Source organism: Brachycentrus maculatus, unplaced genomic scaffold, assembly GCF_059751285.1.
Source record: "Brachycentrus maculatus isolate JH-2025_06_01 unplaced genomic scaffold, ASM5975128v1 h1tg000206l, whole genome shotgun sequence".
Classification (NCBI taxonomy): domain Eukaryota; kingdom Metazoa; phylum Arthropoda; class Insecta; order Trichoptera; family Brachycentridae; genus Brachycentrus; species Brachycentrus maculatus.
In genome coordinates, this window is record NW_028280957.1 from 820,814 (window position 1) to 841,111 (window position 20,298).

A 20,298-nucleotide genomic window follows, 5' to 3' on the forward strand; every position below is an offset into this window, starting at 1 on the left:
AAGGGGGTAATCAAGTTTATTATCGGAAAAAATTATAGGCCTTATCTGAATTGAATAGACAGACCTATCACATAATTATTCCACAAAGGAAATCTTCAAAAAATTACAACTTATGGCAGCCAAACAACTATACACTAAAACAATCCTAACATTTTTCAATTCAATTTATTCAATAATTAATATATACATTACAAACAAACATTTAAGGCGTATACATTAAAAAAACAAATTCTAAATTACGCAAGAAGACTCTTGTTAAATCGCTTTGGAAAACTCCTTCGGACACATGGAACAGATCAATATCCAATGTGATATTGTTCAACATAGCGGTAGCTCTTCCTACAGGCATAACCATCGGCAGGTTGGTCCTGTGTATAGGAATGTGAAACATCTATGCCGACGCTGTCTTAGGTAACTATCGGGAACATACAGACCAATGCTCTGGATAATTTCAGGATTATCGATCATACCGCGCAACAATGGATAAAAATGCGTAATCAAATACACATTCCTTCTAGTCTCTAAACTATTGTAGCCAAGCATACCCTGGAGAAACTGGGTCGGGTAGAGCCAAGGATAATAGCCGTACTCTACGCATTTAAGAATAACCCTCACATAACACAACAAAGCACCTCCCAGCAAAGCAGACAAATCACAATTAACACACTTTATGGAATGAAACATAACACGTACATCGTTTGGTCAAAAGAACTTTGATTATTATGCAATAAATTTGTATTACCTGCTTCCATTATCTATAAAGTCACTAAATAATGAAACTAAGTACAAAGGAACTATTCATAAATGGAAAATGGAGGTGGAAAGATCTGAAATAGATCGGCCATGTCTCTTTTGATTGCATTTTATAAATAATAAAACCCTTATCCGCACCCCAATGGTGCATAGGGCACTGCGTCATATAAACACAGTGTTATCTTGATTGTTTACACATGAAGGAAAGGTGATCAGCCCTCCGCTTCAGGTACCAGTCCAGGGTAATATTAAATAAATATGACAGTGAAAAAATCACTTATATTTATTTTACCCCCCTTGGGAATCGAACCCGGGACCTCCAGAACGGTAGCCGAGCGTGCTGACTATTACACTACGGAGGCGGACAAAATAAGTACTTATTTATTGACTTGGCATTTAATTTGTAGAACTCATTTTCATTTATGTATTAATTTTAAATCAAACACAGATTTTTTGAGTCTACTAAGTTGTATTTTATTAACAAAAACACATAAAAAATTATATTGTGACAATTGTTTCGCCTTGTTAGGGCAAATTGTATAGCTACATAAGGACTAAAAAATCTGTGTTTGATTTAAAATTAATACATAAAATAAGTACTGTATTTAGGTGTTGCATTTTATTAATAAGAACTGTAAAATTTGCTTTGGCACGGGATAACGCAGAGAGCCCTTTCTTAACAATTCACAATAATGTGCCCACATTATTGTAAATTTCAATTATGTGTAAGATGAAATTAAAATGAATAAATAAGTTTACAACATTCAGAGCACTTGTGCACTACACGGAATTTTACTGTCCGGCAGTCCGGCCAGCATAAAAAAAACAGATGATTGGCTTGTGCACTCGTCCGTATTTCTCTGGATCGGTGCACTCGATCCGTGCGCATGAATTCGATCACGCTAAACCATCGTAGTTACTTTTATTTGGAAATACCGAACTGCCCGACAGTAAAATTCCATGCAGTGCACAAGCGCCCTTAGAGTGTGTCCAAGTTCCTGTTTACAAATCTGGGTTTCCCCATTTAGGAGTTATGCATATAGACATGTCAAGACATATTCTTCTTTTGTCTGTGGATTGGTCTGCAGCAACAAATGACACCTCCTTCGCCATTCCGGTCTATTATGCCCCACCTTCTTCAGCTCTTCATATCGCTCACTCCTTTCAACAGCGTAATATATCAAAAAACTTGATTTATCAGATCGTTTTTAAAGTTTAAAAATATAATAAAATGTATTAAAAGTAAACATTAAGCCACTTATTGAACTTTTTACTGTGCAACAGATCTTTTAAGGTAAAACAAAAAATATATATATTTAAAAAAATTATTAAACAATACCTTTTCTTCAAAATGCAAAAACAACACTTTCTGCCCTGTAGCGGGTTAATATGAAATTAAAAAATGCCGCTTTTGCTGGGATTCAGTATATTTTCTGGGCATTTCGAAAACACGCACAACTGAAAATCGTCATGGAGTTGAACACCTTACCTTGCAAATAAAGTCTGTAGACTGCTGCGCCTGGTGGCCGGCACACGCCTCGTGGTAAAGGCATAAACACACGCTGCACTGCAGCGAGGGGATCTGGCCGACAGCCAGCGGACAGTGGATCGAGCACAGCTCGCGTCCACTCTGAAATCGTCGGCTTAGATTAGTTGACAGCTAAAAAGTTAAGTATTTTGTATATGAACACATTGTTAGCGGGAAACGCTTAAAAGCATTTTTTAAATACAATTGATAGAGAGCTTTTTCTTCTCCTTCTAACCCTTCATCTGCACCCAATGGTGCATAGGGTACTGCATCATATTGATGCAGTATCATCTCGATTGTTGATTGCATGAAGGCAAGGTGATCGGCCCTGCGCTTCTTGTACCAGTCCAGGGTGATATCAAATAACATCACCCATATTTATATTGATTCTCCTGGGAATCAAACCCGGGACCTTCAGCACGGTAGCCAAACGCGCTGACCACTACACTACGGAGGTGGACAGAGCAGAGCAGAGTGGAGAGAGCAGGAGACGCTTACAGGCGTTCTATTTGATTACTTTTGGTAAAGCGCGGGAGGTGCCAAAAAACATTCTGCCGATAGGAATTGGGTGTTGCGGTTACTTGTGATTAGTATACTGAGGGTCGGGCTTGAAGATTTGTTTAGTATGATTAGGGTTACGGTTGATGAGAAAACCACCCGCAAACAATATGTTGAAAGCATTGTTAACTTTGTGGTATGGTAATACAACAACACTCTCCGTATCATTCATTCACTTTGAATAATACCAATTAAAAACACTACTCCACGACTACCAGTTTCAATATGACCATTCCATCATCAGGTCGAATGTAGACTAAACTGAAATTGCTACAGTCTCCTATTTTTCCTCAGTTTGTAGTCCCGTGCTCACAGTTTCTGGGTTCAAGCTCACTCTACAACTTGATTCCTATTTTTAATGAGGCATACAAAAATACTGTGATGTTGAAATATTTGTGTAAATGACGAGAATACAATTTATCTCCAAGTTATAAAAATTATTCCTAAATTCAGAGTCTTCTTCTTCTTCTAACCCTTATACCCAATGGTGCATAGGGCACTGCATCGTACTGACGCAGTGTTATGTTGATAGTTACTTACATGAAGGCAAGGTGATCACTCCTGCGCTTCAGGGACCAGTCCAGGGTAATATTAAATAAATATTGTAAAATCACAATATTTATTTTCACATAAGTGTAAAATCACTATTTAAGTATTTATTTATTAAGTATTTATTTCACCCCTCCCCTGGGAATCGAACCCGAGACCTCCCGCACGGTAGCTAAACACGCTAACCATTACACTACGGAGCGGATTTATATAAATATAACCAAAAGGATATAACTATTTTGTGTTAAACATGATTTTCCATCCGAAAATCAAATAATTCTTGCCAGTGTTCTTGCCAAATTTGTCTGGAAAATACCTCGACACAGATCGGCTGTCCAAATTTAAAACACAGTAAGGGACAATTTTTTTGTAGTAGTTTTTTTTGCATTTATGAACTAAGTAGACTCTATTTAGTCCAAAAATCTAAAAAAAACCTACTACAAAAAAAATGTCCCTTACTGTGTTTTAAATTTGGACAGCCGAGATGTGTTAATACCTAAGATTAACAATTTGAGTTTGGTCATAAAAGGCACGAGGGGTGATTAGCCAACAGATAGAGAGAGAGAGAGTGAGAGAACAAGTGTTGCCGTTACCTTTGGGCTCATGGCGCCCGAGTAGCTCCCGTAGGTGGCGAGCGGCGGCGGGTAGCGCGGCAGCGAGCTCTCGGCGACGCTCTGCGACTGCTTGACGTACATGGGCGTCTCCTGGCTAGGGGGGTACAGGAGGGGGACAAAGCCAAATTCACAATCACACTCCACAACTGGGCCGGCCCAAACACGTTAAACTCCGCAAAGAGCAACAAATGACGCGAGAAGTAACCAAGAGACATTTGCATTTTTACCACATTTCAACATCTACCATTTTGTCCAGAAAAAAATCTTTGATTTTATTAAAATCAAATAATGCAATGGTTGGTTTGCAAAAAATCTTTTGTGTGTAATAAAATGATCATTATTTTTTTTTAAAATAAGATAACATAGTGAGGCCTTGCACAGTGAATGCTTTTGAGCCAATAGAAATAAAATATTGGTCCATTTCATATTTCAACCAAATAATTTTAAAATGTGGCATCCCTTGAAAGTTTTGCATATGTACCTACTTTAATAAGTTCATGGACATATCAGCTATTTTCTATATATTCCATACAATGTTAAATTTAAATTAAAATCATAATGTTTTTGGATTGTGTTTTTTTTTTTAGTTTGGTGGAATAACTACTTTTTTTTCTTTATGGTGTATAGAATGTGATATTTTTGTCTCTGGTATTCGTGAATAAATAAATCTATGGAATATGGCCAGTACTCACTGATATTCAGTGATATACATATATAAAAACATTGAAAAGCTGTTTTAGAGAAAATTGTAAAAGAACAAGAATAAAAAATATAATGTTCATAAACAAACGAGGAAAAAAATAACAGTTACAGAATGGAAAACAGGAGCTAAAAAAATTTAAATAGCATCATTTTACATGTTAAATAATACGTTATCCCAATTCAAGTGAAAGTAAATAGTAAGTCGACCAATGCCACGGCGCTCTTTCTCCATAGATAATGTACAGCACCTACTATTATTATACAAAATAAAAACACTTTTAAATAAAACTGTAAACCAGATGTGTGTAAATTATAAATATTGTCTTTGGTATCAACAGAGAAAGGTCACCATAACTTTAGCCAGAAAGACCATAACTTTTTTTTTTGTATGCATATTTTTAAATATTTAAAAAAATGTTACTTCTTTTTGGCCTGTGGTCCAGCGGTAGATTTTTTGGCTGCGGATTTGGGGGTTTCCTTCGCGGCTGCTTTCGGGGACACCGCCGGACTGCTCTGGGCACTTAGTCTCGAACCGAGGGATTTCACCTTTGAAAAAATTCTTTATTTTACTATTTATTTATACAAACTAGAGGCAGATGTCACTGTTGTTCAACATTCAAGATTCATAAGAGGAAAGTAATCATTGTGGAAGTAAAAACAATAATAAAGTATATTTTTCAAACAATATGATGCATTTTTTTTATTTATAAAAAAAATACAATAATAAAGTCTGTCAACGCCATTATTTTTTCAGCGACTCATTTCAAGGTGGATTATTTACTCCAATGTCAGACTTCAACTTCAACTTCACAGACTAAGCTGTGTTCAAGTAAGTACCTAAGAAGTTCCGCTAACCTTAAAGTGGGTGTTTAATTTCGGCGATGGAGGCACGCCCCTTTCGGGAGACGCCCCCTTGGCCCCCTTCGGTTTGGGGGTCCTCTTGCCTTCCCGGATCAAGGTAGGCTTCTCAGGAATAGGCCCGGGAGAGTCCGTGCGAACTCTCATCAGCTTGGCATCTCTATAATTACGGACAATATTAAAATTAAAATATTTTGTTTTATTATTTAAAGTAACGCTTCATAATTACGTTCTTCACGTTTATATTTTTGTGTATTTAGTTAAGTTGATGTAATCCAAGTTTAATTTAAATGCTCTAACAGAAAATCCTCAAAATTAAAAACTCATTGACCTGACTAAACAGCTCATTGACCTGACGAAAAGCCCATTGACCTGACAAAACAGCTCATTGACCTGCCAAAACAGCTGATTGTCCTAACAAACAGCTCACTGGCCTGAAAAATCAGCTCATTGAACTGACAAAACTGATCATTGACCTGACAAAACAGCTCATTGACCTGACAAAATATATCATTGACCTGACAAAGCAGCTCAATATCCCCTTTTTAACCGGCTCGCATAACCGTATGTGTTTTAACAAAACATGCCCCATACGCAGCTGACATAAGCGTATGAGTTTTTACATTGCTCCAAGTTTCGAACCTCAGTTCAACTTAGAGGGATTTTTTCTTGAGTGTGGAACTTTGGATAAAATAATACGTCAATCCTTGGGCTTATGACATCTGTTCAAATATCTGACTAATAATTTGTAACATCACAAGGATAAATATAAAAGAACAGATCCCTGATTTTTCTTGTGGTCAATAATTAGTCCGCGCCATAATCATGCCTTATATCTGTCTCACTCTCGACGCTACGCATCGCCAGTGGGTAAAAGTGACACACAATGTGTGCTTTGATTTATTTATGTTACGATCTTATTTGTTTATATTATGATATATTTCAAGAATTATGTGACACAAGGGTATTATAGAGTACCAAAAAGGCACAATGAATCCCATTGAATGTTTTTGTTTGGGAAAATAAATCGTTTCTTAACAAAATACATGATAAAAGTAATCATTTAAAAAACGGCGAAATACCGCCGCGCACGGGCGTCTCTTAGGAACAAAGTTAACGTGGTTAAAAGGTTAACCTTAAATAGTATTTTTTACATTTACACACACACCATTAATACACATAATATAACAGAATTGAGATTATTTTTTTTTGACTTTCCCTAGAAAAATGTAAGAAAGCAGTTATAACAAGTTGAAAAAATTGGAGAGTTCTTTAAATTTTTTTCTTCCTTTCTACTGTAGTTTTGGAATCTTTTATCCTACAGATCAATAATAATTAGGGTTGCCATAGATGGTATAGAAACACTCGCATAATACCTTATAATTTCCTTTTCAGGGTCGTCAATGCCTAGTGGCTCTTTGAAGAAGGTGAAATTCTCAATAGTCAAGCCTGTGCCGACTATATTTTCAGAAACCTAAAAAAAACAGTTACATTAGTATACAGTAAGTCAAAGCTTCCCGCCAAGTACCGTAGAACAAGGCTACTTGAACTTTGATGTGTTACTTGAGCCCAGTACAAAAAAGAGATTTAAATATGTAATTGGTCTACAACATGGGTCGGCAACCTTTTGTTGTAAAAGGGCCAAATATTTTTCATGGGGATCAGTGCGGGCCGCACTTGCAGTAGGTATACATACAATATTTATGTACAAATATTTTAGTTTTAAAAATAAAACGCTAAGTGTATATTTTAACGATATTTATTGTATTTAATAAAATCAATGAGATTCCCTTCGCTCCCTTTCTCGCTTCCTTTCACTCGATTGTGTATAATATCGTCTGTCATGTGCGTTGCGGCGAGAATCTCGCGGGCCGCACCAAGATGTCTCGCGGGCAGCATGCGGCAGGTTGCCGACCCATGGTCTACAATAATGAATGTATCGTGACAATAAGTGTCACCTGTCAGGGAAACAACGAATCACGTTCATTATTGTAGACCAAATACAGATCTAAATATTTTTTTTTGTACTGGGCTCAAGTAACACATCGAAGTTCAAGTAGCCCCGTTCTACGGTACCTTAGTGCATTGTTCCGCTGCATGTGTCGCGGCACACTGGTGTACCGTGGTGATTAGTTGCTGTGCCGTGGAAAAAAGTCTACTTTTGTGAAAATAATACAATTACTCCAAATTTAGATTGTCTGCGCTCAGTTAAGCAGGCTCAAATTTCGCATTAAACATAATATGTTAAATATGTTACCAAAATATGGTAAATATGCACCTGTGAAATTTCTTAATTTGGTAGGTGTACCTTGAATAGAAAAAGTTTGCCGAACACTGTCTTAGAGCGTTTGTGCACTAGACGGAATTTTACCGTCTGGCAGTAGGGTTTTTTAAAAATAAAAGCGACTACGAAAGATTAGCGTGATCAAATTTACGCGCACTGTAATCACTCACCTATCATGCGCGCAGATCCGAAGAAAGCCAAAATCACAAGCCAATCATCCGTTTTATCATGCTTACCGGACTGCCGGACAGTAAAATTCAGTGTAGTGCATAAGCCTGCCTTAGTGGACACGATTCCTAATAAGCCAAGTTCCTACCTCTCTGGAGGAGCGTAGCTTCCTCCCCTGCGGCGTGTAGTAGTAGATGTCCCCCTGGCGGCGCTGGTGCTGGTCCAGCGTGGCCCGGTACACAAGCTCCCGGCGCCAGCCCTGCTCCAGCGGCAGGCGGAACAGCGGGCTGGCCAGGTCCACCGTGGACTTGCGCCCCTTAGGGAACGGGTTCGGGCTGTTGGCTGCCGAGCTGTTGACCTGCGCGGACAGATGTCACTTTACCGCCCGTAATGGTTAATCAAAAGTAATCTGACCATGTGATGACTCGTGAATTGAGATAATATTGCCAAACTAAAAACACAACATCTTAATGTTATAGGGAGATTAGGAAATTGATTAAGAATGACATTGCATTGATCTGCATTGAGCCTGCATTGCTCCTGTTCCCTTATACGGCTGTGAAAAATGGCACCTTATAAGGGCTCAGAGCAGCCGTGTACTAAGCTTTGAGAATAGGTGTCTGCGGAGAATTTTAGGCGTGCGGTGGTTTGACTTTGTGAGGAATGGAGAGACAAGACGTAGGATGCAGCAAATCTTGGTCACAACTGTCGTCAAGAAAAGGCGATTCAGTTGCCTTGGCCATGTACTCCGCATGCCTCCTGAGAGCCGCCATCAAGCTTGCCTCTTTTACAAGGCATCAGGTTCGCGCCGCCCAGGACGACCACTACTGACAATTCGTCGGCGGAACTTCGAGACGCGGGTCTTACTTGGGAGGCAAGGGAGCTGGCAGCCGACAGAAAAGCCTGGAGACAGTTTGTGGACTCCATATGCTCCACCTAGGGAGCGGATATGGTTTAATGAATGACAATGTTTTTTTTTTAAACACCCTACCTTTGCTTGTGTCCGCCTCCGTAGTGTAATGGTAAGCACGCTTGGCTACCGTACTGGAGGTCCCGGGTTCAATTCCCAGGGTAAGTAAATTTAAATAAAAAAAAAACGACCCTTTTTTGTATTGGCAGGAATCGAACCCACGACAGTTTTGCAGCTGAGGTGTCAATTGTGAAAACGGTTCGTTTTTCAAATATGATTTATGTTCTGTACTGACGATTCTTAAACCTTTACCACACCTTACATGTAATTATTATTATTATACTTCAAGTAATTCAATTTAAAATTTATTTTGTCAGAAAAAAATAATGGTTTTCAACCTTGCCTTGTTGTGTATATAACATAGAATCTTGTTGTGTATATATCTTAGTCGATTATTGTAACGGTATATACACGGGTCTACCAAACAATAAAATGACTCGACTGCAATCAGTGTTAAACGCAGCAGCGAGACTAATTTTTGGAATTTCTAAATTCAGTCACATCACCCCACTACTTCACAAACTCCACTGGTTACGCTTTCCCGAAAGTGTTGAGTATAAACTCTGCCTACTCATGTATAAATCAATACACAATATGGCTCCAGAGTATCTTAAGGAGCTGTGTATTCCAGATGAATTGGTTGATAGACGTCTCACGCTTCGATCGGCTACAACATCTGCAATGGGCAAAGTGATCTTACCAGCTCGCAACCAACGCACTAAATTTGGCGAGCGTGCCTTTGCTGATGCAGGACCGACGGCGTGGAATGCTCTTCCACCAATGGTTAGAAATAGTGAGAGTGAGATGATCTTTAGAAAAAGACTAAAAACACATTTGTTTGCTAAATCATTTCCACCCTAATATTTTTCCCAATTTATTCACACTGAAGCGCCCTTGAGGTATTTTTTTACGAAAATGGCGCTATATAAGTTATCCAAATTTATTATTATTATTATAACAGAATTTAACTAGCCTCACACCAGTCCGATGATGTCGGTTACGACGAAACCCGGTCGCTGATCAAATGAAAGTGCATACATTTACATTACATACATGGCAAACGTGAAGCTTACCCAATTCACAGAACGTAAAATCCAATCCACGATTGGAGTTATATTTGACTCACGAAACCTCTTGACCAAACACAGCGTGAGTCAAATATCCCTCACATGGCGCTCAAAGTGCTGATGTAAATAATACGAATCATATAAATCAAATTAGGTAAATAAGAAGAAGAACTTACATCTGAGCCGTTTCCACCGATGAGATCACTCTCCGAACGAAGGGACAGACCTGATGAGGGTCGAGATGGTATTTCTATGTGTGAAAAATAATAATTTCAGTCTACCTTATGAAAGATATTCTACAGGACACAAAATGTCAGACAAGCGCTTGCTTGTTAATTAGACCATGTGGAAAATAAAGGTTTTTAAAATTTATTTTCTAAAACATTTATCAATACAGTGGAACCTCTCATAACGAACGTAATTCATCTCAGAATCTTACTCTCTCAGACTGATCGGAGCATTTCTTTGTAACGTCACTCGCGGAGAGCATCCGACTATGGATGGAGCGCTCGGATCGCTGTACTGACTATACGAATGCTTCCATCGTAACGTGTTATGTTACGACGAAATGACTCCGGTCAGTCCCCACCTTAAGAGATTTTTATTTTCTCGTTATGTGAATTACTGGTAATGAGAGGAGAATGAACCTTATGAGAGGTTTCGCTGTATTTAAAAACTAAAATAATTTTATAAAACTTAACAACTTTGTTTTAACCACAGTTTTATTATTAGTACACTTTAACCTACCGGTTTCGACAAGAACTTTGTCATCATCAGGGTTTATTAAATTTAGTTTTTAAGTTTTAAGGATTTAGTTTTTGGTAAAGGAAAGTAATTAATTATGAGTATTCTCAATATTATTAATATTTAAAGCATTTACTTTGTGGTTAGTCATTTTTACTTATTTATTTTTTTACAAAAATGTTAATAAAATTAGTATATAACCACTCACCGAGATTTTTACGTCACAACGTTTTGACGTAAAAATCTCGGTGAGTGGTTATATACTAATTTTATTAACATTTTTGTAAAAAAATAAATAAGTAATTATGAGTATTTTAATGTTTTTAACGTTTTAGAATTTAATAAACCCTGATGATGACAAGGTTCTTGTCGAAACCGGTAGGTTAAAGTGTACTAATTATAAAAAAGGGGATAAAACAAAGTTGTTTAATTTTATAAAGTTTACAAAATGTGCCACAAAGTATCTGCGAAAAACATTCGAGAAACTAAAATAATTGCTATATACTTCACAAATTTTTAATTCATCTTTAAAAAATCAATATGACATGAACGGACAGGACGGTGAACGTTTCACAAGTGATCACTTAACACATTTTTTGCGGGAAATGCGTAAAAGGGTATTTTACATACTGTTAGTAGAGAGCGGGAGACGCTTATAAGCGTTCTCGTTGCTTACTTTTAAATCTAAAGTGATCACTTAAACCAGCCTATGATGGTCGTCAGCCCCGTAAATGCCCAGACTTCTATATTCTTCTTCATCTTTGACGAGATGTCAAAAAATAATATGAAAATAACTCCCGTACTTGGAGATAATCCAGATTTTGTGAACAAGTATTTGGACACACTCAAAATGTTGTTAACAATTTAAGGTTGAGATAAGCATTTTCCATCAAATTAGGAAAGGTGTGTTGAGATGGTTTGGGCACATGGATTGAATAAGTGAAAAAAGAACAGTGAAACAAATTTATGAGGCGAATGTCGTTAGAAACAGGAGCAAATGAAGATCGAGTATTCCAAATTGACATGATCAAGTATTCAAAATACTGGAAAGTGGTCAGCCCGGGAGTCGGAATAATCTCCGGGTATGTGTGAGGAGATGCATGAACGTGGAAGAGGCGAGGATTGTTTACAAAGACAGATTGATGTGGCGTTCTATTCTCTCTCAATGCTCACCCCTGCGAGAAAGCCGCATGAGGGTTAATTAGTTGATTAAGTTTTTATATTATTATAATTTACAACATTCTGAGTGTGTCCAAATACTTGCTCAATAAAAAGCTTCCTTTCATCTAACCAATAGATGTCTCTAGTGATTCAAGAACAATGTTTCGAAATTGGATCATTTATAAAGAACTTCCAAGAATTTGAGTAGTGTGGTTGTCAGTCATATGAAAAAGGGTCAAAATAAATATTAGAGATTTTTCAGTTTAATATTTATTTAATATGACCCTGGACTGGTTGGTACCTGTGGCGGAAGGCTGATCACCGCTCCTTCGTGTATTTAACGATCAAGATAACACTGCTTCTATACCATGCAGTGCCCTATGCACCATTGGGTGCGGATAAGGGTTAGAGGTTAGACAGGTTGTCAATTGTGGGTAGAATTGGTGAGTGTTATACGTGTGTAGAGTGATCACTTAAACCAGCCAATGACGGTTGTAAGCCCCGTAAATGCCCAGACTTCCATATTCTTTTTCATCTTTGATGAAATGTTTAAAAGTTTCACGGTGGACGTTTTTATCTAGATTCACATTTTTGCTTCTTTAATTCATAAATTTATAGTAAGTATTTTTGTAATTATCATAATTTTGGTGTACGCGCTTATAGAAAATAAACAACAAACTGTGAGTAAAAGAAAACATTCTTTAAATTATTCTGGCATACCCTCTTAATAACCAAAACGTGATCATTAAACACGCCAACATGGCGCCAAAACTCAAACAATAGCAACTCGCTATAAATAGCGACCCCAACGTAGCAATCCGCTACACATATGGTGGCTATATTATAACATATGCGATCGGCGAGAATGGAACCCTGACGCCAGTTATCCAGTCGCGCGTCCGTATATTACCTGTGCTGTGTGCCGGAGAGGCGAGGTTGGGCCTCTTGGCGGGAAGGGGGCGACCGGATCGCCACCTTTGCGTCTCTATTTCAGCCTCCCGAACATCCTTCTCAAGCTTATCTGTGAACAAAAAAAAATACATTAATACAACGTTTGACAATAATTTTTTTATTTAAGTTTTACTTTATTTATTGTTTCGGTATTTACTTTGTGGTAAGACATGTTAAAATGATTAAGGAAACACTTGTTTTTATACCGCTTGAGTTTATAAATGACTACTAGCTTCGGAAGTTAAACTTTCATAGTCAAGTCTGAATAATAATAGTATTTATATATACTGTAAATATAATAAAACACCTTTTACTTTATTTATTGTTTCGGCATTCACTTTGTGGTAAGACATGTTAAAATGATTAAGGAAACACTTGTTTTATACCGATTGAGTTTATAAATGACTACTAGCTTCGGAAGTTAAACTTTCATCGTCAAGTCTGAATAATAATAGTATTTATATATTTATTTATTTATTTATTGAACGGCTGAAGCCTTTAAGATAATACATATATACAGTATCTAATATAAAAATACACTATTAGAGAAACAAAAAGTCTTATGACAAATAGTCTTATAACATAAAATCATAATAAAATAACAAATAGTAAGCACTGGTAAATACACGTCTCCTTCAAACACTATCAGCGAGCAGCGAGAGAGAGTGAAACACAACGTTTAAATTTATCCATTTTAACATGGAGAAGAAATGCTGAGAAAGTACAGATTTCAAGGAGGATAACAATATATTAAATAAATCTGTACTTTCAAAAGCATTGGCTGACATGTTAATGCTAATATGTAATATATATTGTAAATATAATAAAACACCAATAAAAACATATTTCTTTCTGGTTAAATTTATAATACTGTAAGATCAAAAAACAAGAGAAGTAGAGGAGGCTGTTTAGAGAGAAAGCTACAAATTTTATGTTTATGGCCACAACTCAATACTTAAAAACGACAGATCTTAATAATCAATTTTACAGGATAATTAAAATAATTTTCATATTATTTTTGACATCTCATCAAAGATGAAGAAGAATATGGAAGTCTGGGCATTTACGGGGCTGACGACCGTCATAGGCTGGTTTAAGTGATCACTTTACACACGTGTAACATTCACCAATTCTACCCATTATTGACAACCACACTACTCAAATTCTTGGAAATTCTGTATATATGAACCAATTTAGAAACCTTGTTCATGAATCACTAGAACTTCACTAAATGCCCAGACTTCCATATTCTTCTTCATCTTTGATGAGATATCAAAAAATAATATGAAAATAACTCCTGTAATTGGAGATAATCCAGATTTTGTGAACAAGTATTTGGACACACTCAAAATGTTGTAAATAAAATTGTACATTAGCGATATTTTGAATATAGTCTATGGCTAATTTCATGCTGCACTATTTACTTGAATCAATAGAACTTCACTAGAGACATCTATTGGTGAGATGTAAGAATTGGTGAATGTTACACGTGTGTAAAGTGATCACTTAAACCAGGCTATGACGGTCGTCAGCCCCGTAAATGCCCAGACTTCCATATTCTTCTTCATCTTTGATGAGATGTCAAAAATAATATGAAAATAACTCCTGTAATTGGAGATAATCCAGATTTCGTGAACAAGTATTTGGACACACTCAAAATGTTGTAAAATAATTTCGTCGATGACACTAAATGTTATAAATGCCTGCCTCACATTCAATCTGAGTATAACAGATAATAGACGAGTGATCAATTTCACCAAGATTCATTGTAATGCAGTCACACATGGTGAAATTAATTTCAAACAAAGCACAAGTCCCTATTAAAAAGTGACGGAAGCATACCTCGAATGTACAAAGTTAAAAAAAAAAGAGTTCTAGCATTCGAAATAAGAACCGGAAAAAAATTACATATCGTAGGGACCTGCTTACTAAATCAAATCAAAATATCGAGCTCTACACTCAATCTTGGTAACCTTTTTTCACTTATTTGACTCAATTTTGTCACTTTGTGGTAACCTAACTGAAGTAATAAAATTACATGAAAACAATATAACTATAAGAAACATATGAAAATATATTTTATTATACAAAACGATGTACGATAGATGTGCGAATAGTGAAATAAGGAAGGAATGCAAAGCTGAGATAAGCATTATCGATAAAATTAAGAAAGGTGTATTGAGATGGTTTGGACATGTAGAACGAATGAGTGAGGAAAGAACGGTAAAACAAATTTATGAGGCGAATGTTAGCGGGAAAAGAATCAGAGGAAGACCGAGAAAAACATGGCACGATCAGGTATGCCAAATACTTGAAAGTGGTCAGGTTAGGAGTCGTAACAATCGGCGGGTATGTATGAGGAGATGCATGAACGTGGAAGAGGCGAGGAATGTTTGCTAGGACAGAGTGGTGTGGCGCTCTATTCTCTCTGCCTACCCCTGCGGGGAAGCGGCGTGATAGTTAGTTAGTTTTGAAAATATATTTTATTACATATTAACTGAGTTTAGGACTAAAAAATTATGTTTCTAGAATATCCTAATCTTAAAAGTTTTTATATAATCTTCTTCTTCTTCTAACCCTTATCCGCAACCCAATGGTGCATAGGGCACAGCATCGTATAGAAACAGTGTTATCTTGATCAATAAATACACGAAGGTACCAGACAAGAGTCGTATTAAATTAATATTAGACTGAAAAAGCACTAATATTTATTTTGACCCTCTTGGGAATCGAACCAAGGACCTCCAGCATGGTAGCCTAGCACGCTAACCACTAGACTATGGAGGCGGCCATTAATTTTATATTTATCTTTCCACATGGTTTTAGATACGGAATTTGGCTATATCGCAAGTAAGATCACAGGTCACATATAATATGAAACAGGTAATCAGTTTGCGGGTTCATTATTACTCCTGATAATGCTGTTTTGTATATGGAATACCACGGCTTCTACTACTATCACACTCCGTTTCTTTCTTCTTCTTCTTTAGCCCTCTGTTCTCCACTGCTAGATATAGGCATCTTCCGTATCCTTCCATTTCCTTCGGTCGGTTACTGTTTGCAGCCAGTTTCTACCTCCCACAGCGGCTATGTTGCCCTAATATTCTTCCAAGGTCTCCATCTCAAAAATTTTAAAATCATACTCCATTTACCATTTGCAATTCACATCTCAAAGGCGCCTCGTTTTTATCTAGCTGTTTCAATTATCCTCTACGAATACCTAGTTCTAAGCTACATATATGTCCACCTCCGTAGTGTAATGGTCAGCACGCTCGGCTACCGTTCTAGAGGTCCCGGGTTCGATTCCCAAGGGGGGTAAAATAAATATAAGTGATTTTTTCACTGTAATATTTATTCAATACTACCCTGGACTGGTGCCTGAAGCGGAGGGCTGATCACCTTTCCTTCATATGTAAACGATCAAGATAACACTGCGTTTATATGACGCAGTGCCCTATGCACCATTGGGGTGCGGATAAGGGTTTTATTATTATTATTATTATTATTAAGCTACATATCTACCGATTCACTCACCGACTCTAGATTTGATCAGGGGGGACGGCTCCTCGGGAGGATCAAACCCTGTCAGATCCTCACCATCATCATCGTCGGAACAACTGACTTTTCTCTTGCGACCTTTGCTTGTGACAGGCGTCTCTGGAATGCTTTGTAAGGAATCTGAAACGAGAAATTGACATTACCTATCGTGGACGCTTTCATTAAGTTGCCTCTCATTTTTTTTATTACTACCCACAAAGAATAAATTGAAGAAAAACAGATTTTTATGTTTCGTGTGTGCAAAGAGAAAAAAAGACATTGATATTTAACACTCTCTTTATCATTCATCCTTCACTTGATAATATATAACAATGAGAGTGTTATGGCAATATAACACTCTTCTTATCAAGGATGAATGATAAGGGGAGTGTTATATTACCATACCACAAAATTAACAATGGCTTTGATATACAAAATACAATGATATTTATTTATTATATGCAGTAGATTCTCAGTTTACAGGGATAGATAGTGAAAAATGATTTCAATCACCACATTGTTGTAGGGCGGTTTTTTCTTTCATCAACCCGGACCCTCATTAGTATAGTAATTAGAGTCATATACTAATCACAAGTAACTGCAAACTCAATTCCAATCTGTAAAATGTCTTTTGGTCTCCTTTGCTCTACCAAAAGTGAGCAAATATTGTAGAACGCTCACAAGCTTCTCATGCTCTCTACCAACAGTACGTAAAAGATGCTTTTAACCCTTTCCGGTCCCCCAAAATAATAAAAAGAATATAGCTAGACAGTTACATTCCAATCGGAAAACAAAATCTTTGGTCCTCTGCTCCACATACTGTTGTAATAGATACGAGTGACAAAAATGTAAGCTTGGAATTTAAATAAATAATACTAATGATGAAAAACATGTGGAATAACATCCGACATAGGACCTAAGAGGAAAAAATCGATGTCAAGTGAGATTCGACATTGGACCAGTAAGGATTAAGCGTTTCCCGCAAACAATGTGTTATGTTATTCATTGTTTCGGCATTCACTTTGGGTTACCCCACAATGACATGATTAAATAATAAACAAAACACTTGTTTTTTACCATTTGAGTATTATATTTTTAATGACTAGTTGAGGAAGCTACAGATGCTTTCTTCCATCTATGGATTTGAATGTGAACAGTTTGTAACTGCTTCTCCAGTTTCCCGTAAATAATGTGTTAATTAGTGTTACTACGCTATGAGAAACGCAACAATAAAATTGTAGATTAGCGATATTTTGAACATAGTCTATGGCTAATTTCATGCTGCACTATTTACTAATTTATAAGAATTTTATAAATCTAACGCGGGACACCGTTGACAGTTTTCAATTCAACAAATCGTTGATATTATGTTCCCGATAGTTACCTAAGACAGCGTCGGCATAGATTGTTTCACATTCCTATACACAGGACCAACCTGCCGATGGTTATGCCTGTAGGAAGAGCTACCGCTATGTTGAACAATATTTAATTGGATATTGATCTGTTCCATATGTCTGAAGGAGTATTCCGAAGCAGGATTCTTCTACACCTTTAGCAATAGTTCTTGCATATTTTCGATTTTTGTATGTATTTAATGTACATGTTTTAAATTTTTTAAGTTTGTAATGTATATGTTAATTAAAAATAAATACATTGAAATTGAAATTGAATTACAACGGAAACAAACAAATTACAGAATCTATCTTTGAAATTATGAAATACAGTAAAACCTCGATATAACAGACCTCTATTTAATGAACTTCAGATATAACGGACGAAAATCCGGTCAAATAAAGATTAATAAAAAAATCCTGTTAATATTATACACGCTTAAATTCAAGTGTCGCCGCATGTAGAAAATTTTTAGCAACCATGATAATCACGTCATGTGTCTAGCACTAGAATTTAAGAAATAATGCCATCAATAGAAGTGACATTTCACGACACGTGTCCGAAGACAATAAACAAACATTGTTTTTGTTTTGTATTGTTAATTTATATCTAAATACAGAGTTCATATTAAAAAAAAAAGTTATTTATTTATTTTAAACCCATTTTTATTACAGACTTTCGACTTTAACAGACACCCCCTCCCTTCAATTAGTCTATTATATCGAGGTTTTACTATATTGCAGATTTGGGATGTTTGTGATAACAATAAGACAATCAAAGTCTCCCCCCCTATTGCCCATGTTCTCGCTGATTAAAAAAAATGGCGCCTACCCCCCCCCCACCTTTTAATGTCTCAAAGGCGCAACACTGAAATTTAGACTAAGTTTCAGATACTATGTAATTGCAAAATATTTGTAGAATTCGTGATATTTTTAATAGTGAAATATTAATGTCAATTTCTAATTTTTGAGCAAATGTTTGCGCAATGCTGTTTTGTTTTTTTAAATACCAGCTAAATGTTATAAGTTCAGTTGCAAGACGTATGGTAAGAATGTCAATAATTTATTTAATTATTTAACTTCAAGTACAATCCATTTAGTACATTGGCGAGCCTATTACCAAACAGCAATATCTTCTAATCAACCGAAGCAGTATTGTATGAATTATCAATTTGTACCTCTTCATCCTATAATTAAGATAAATATTTTAGATTATTCTGTACAAAATATTACCTGGATCCGTCTTTCCATTTTCTTGTTTATCTTCAATTTCAGGTGTTGAAATATCTACATCACAATTGTTTTTTAACTGTTCATTGGCGGAACCATCTTCGTAATTCAGGCGAAGCGCGCTTTCCACGAAATCCTCCGCTTTTTGAGATTCATCTGCGGTCGAATCGGCACTTTCAGATTCTTTGGCATCTAAAGTAACCTCATCCGTCGATTCGGCACCGTTCACTTTGGGATCACTCGCTTCGTCACCGTTGACTTCCTGGTCCACTATCATGGGCTCGTCAGCCATGGCTTGTGCCTACCGAGCATAAAACATAGTAAATTACTCAATTCAGCAAGCCGACAACGGTTACATGAACTGCGCGTCATGGGAAAATATTTGGCGGACAAATCAAAAACACAATGGTGATTGCCAGATAACCTCAAAAGTATCTTTCTAATCGAAAACACACAGGGAATTATTAATGATTCCAAGAAAATACTTACACACTGGCAGGATTTAGAAAGGAAATATCCCTAAATGTAAAATTAACGCCGCACCATTATCGAAACAAAACTGCAACCAAAGATTTACGCGATTCAAGATGTACAATTTTCTCTATGCATTTTTGACCATAGTCTAGACCAAAGATTATCTAGTGGTCTATACATAACCATAAACATCGAATCACATTGCTATCCAAAAGTACCTATATAAGTTGAGTTATCTTATTCACTTGTATTTTTGTTGTATTGTTGTATTTGCAAACATTCTTTGCCTCTTCCGCATTCATGCAACTCCTCATACATATCCGACGATTATTACAACTCCTGACCTGGCTGCTTTCAAGTATTCGACATACCTGGTTGTGCCATTGTAAAGAGTGAATGCTTTGAATTTGTTGTAAATACAAATCCATGGACGAATTATGTGATCCACTAAAAAGTTTTATATTTTTACGAAAAGTCCATGCAAGAAAAGTGAGAAGCTGAATCTTTACCATAAGTTTTATCTCCCATACATTCCTCCTTACTGGCATGAGACTCATGTCAAGAAGCCAAGAAGATGGGAAAAGCCTTCACGACAGCAATTTCAATTTCGAAGAAGCATGGAAGTCCAGATGGAAGGAGACTCAAAGCCCATCTACTTACTCTTCCGTGATGCAGGGCAGAGACCTGCTTCACGGAGAGCAGAAGCAGTCATATTTAAATAATTTATCACTGATTTTTTTTTAAATAATTTGTTTTAAA

At 36.6% G+C, this 20,298-nt stretch overlaps 1 protein-coding gene across 1 annotated transcript in view; it reads right to left on the minus strand.

Moving 5' to 3' along the window:
- Positions 1 to 19,658, minus strand: part of LOC148307152 (uncharacterized) — a 44,008-nt gene extending 24,350 nt beyond the window's left edge. Inside the window, exons 1-11 of the mRNA XM_088263856.1 lie at positions 19,555 to 19,658; positions 19,069 to 19,366; positions 16,442 to 16,585; positions 12,867 to 12,977; positions 10,228 to 10,301; positions 8,163 to 8,372; positions 6,939 to 7,036; positions 5,560 to 5,722; positions 5,126 to 5,250; positions 3,982 to 4,096; positions 2,243 to 2,383 (exon numbers count right to left, since the gene is read on the minus strand). Of these exons, the coding sequence (XP_088119982.1) occupies positions 2,243 to 2,383; positions 3,982 to 4,096; positions 5,126 to 5,250; positions 5,560 to 5,722; positions 6,939 to 7,036; positions 8,163 to 8,372; positions 10,228 to 10,301; positions 12,867 to 12,977; positions 16,442 to 16,585; positions 19,069 to 19,357 (1,470 nt within the window). The 5' untranslated portion in view covers positions 19,358 to 19,366; positions 19,555 to 19,658. The remainder of the gene's footprint in view (positions 1 to 2,242; positions 2,384 to 3,981; positions 4,097 to 5,125; positions 5,251 to 5,559; positions 5,723 to 6,938; positions 7,037 to 8,162; positions 8,373 to 10,227; positions 10,302 to 12,866; positions 12,978 to 16,441; positions 16,586 to 19,068; positions 19,367 to 19,554) is intronic.
- Between the last annotated feature and the right edge of the window lie 640 nt (positions 19,659 to 20,298).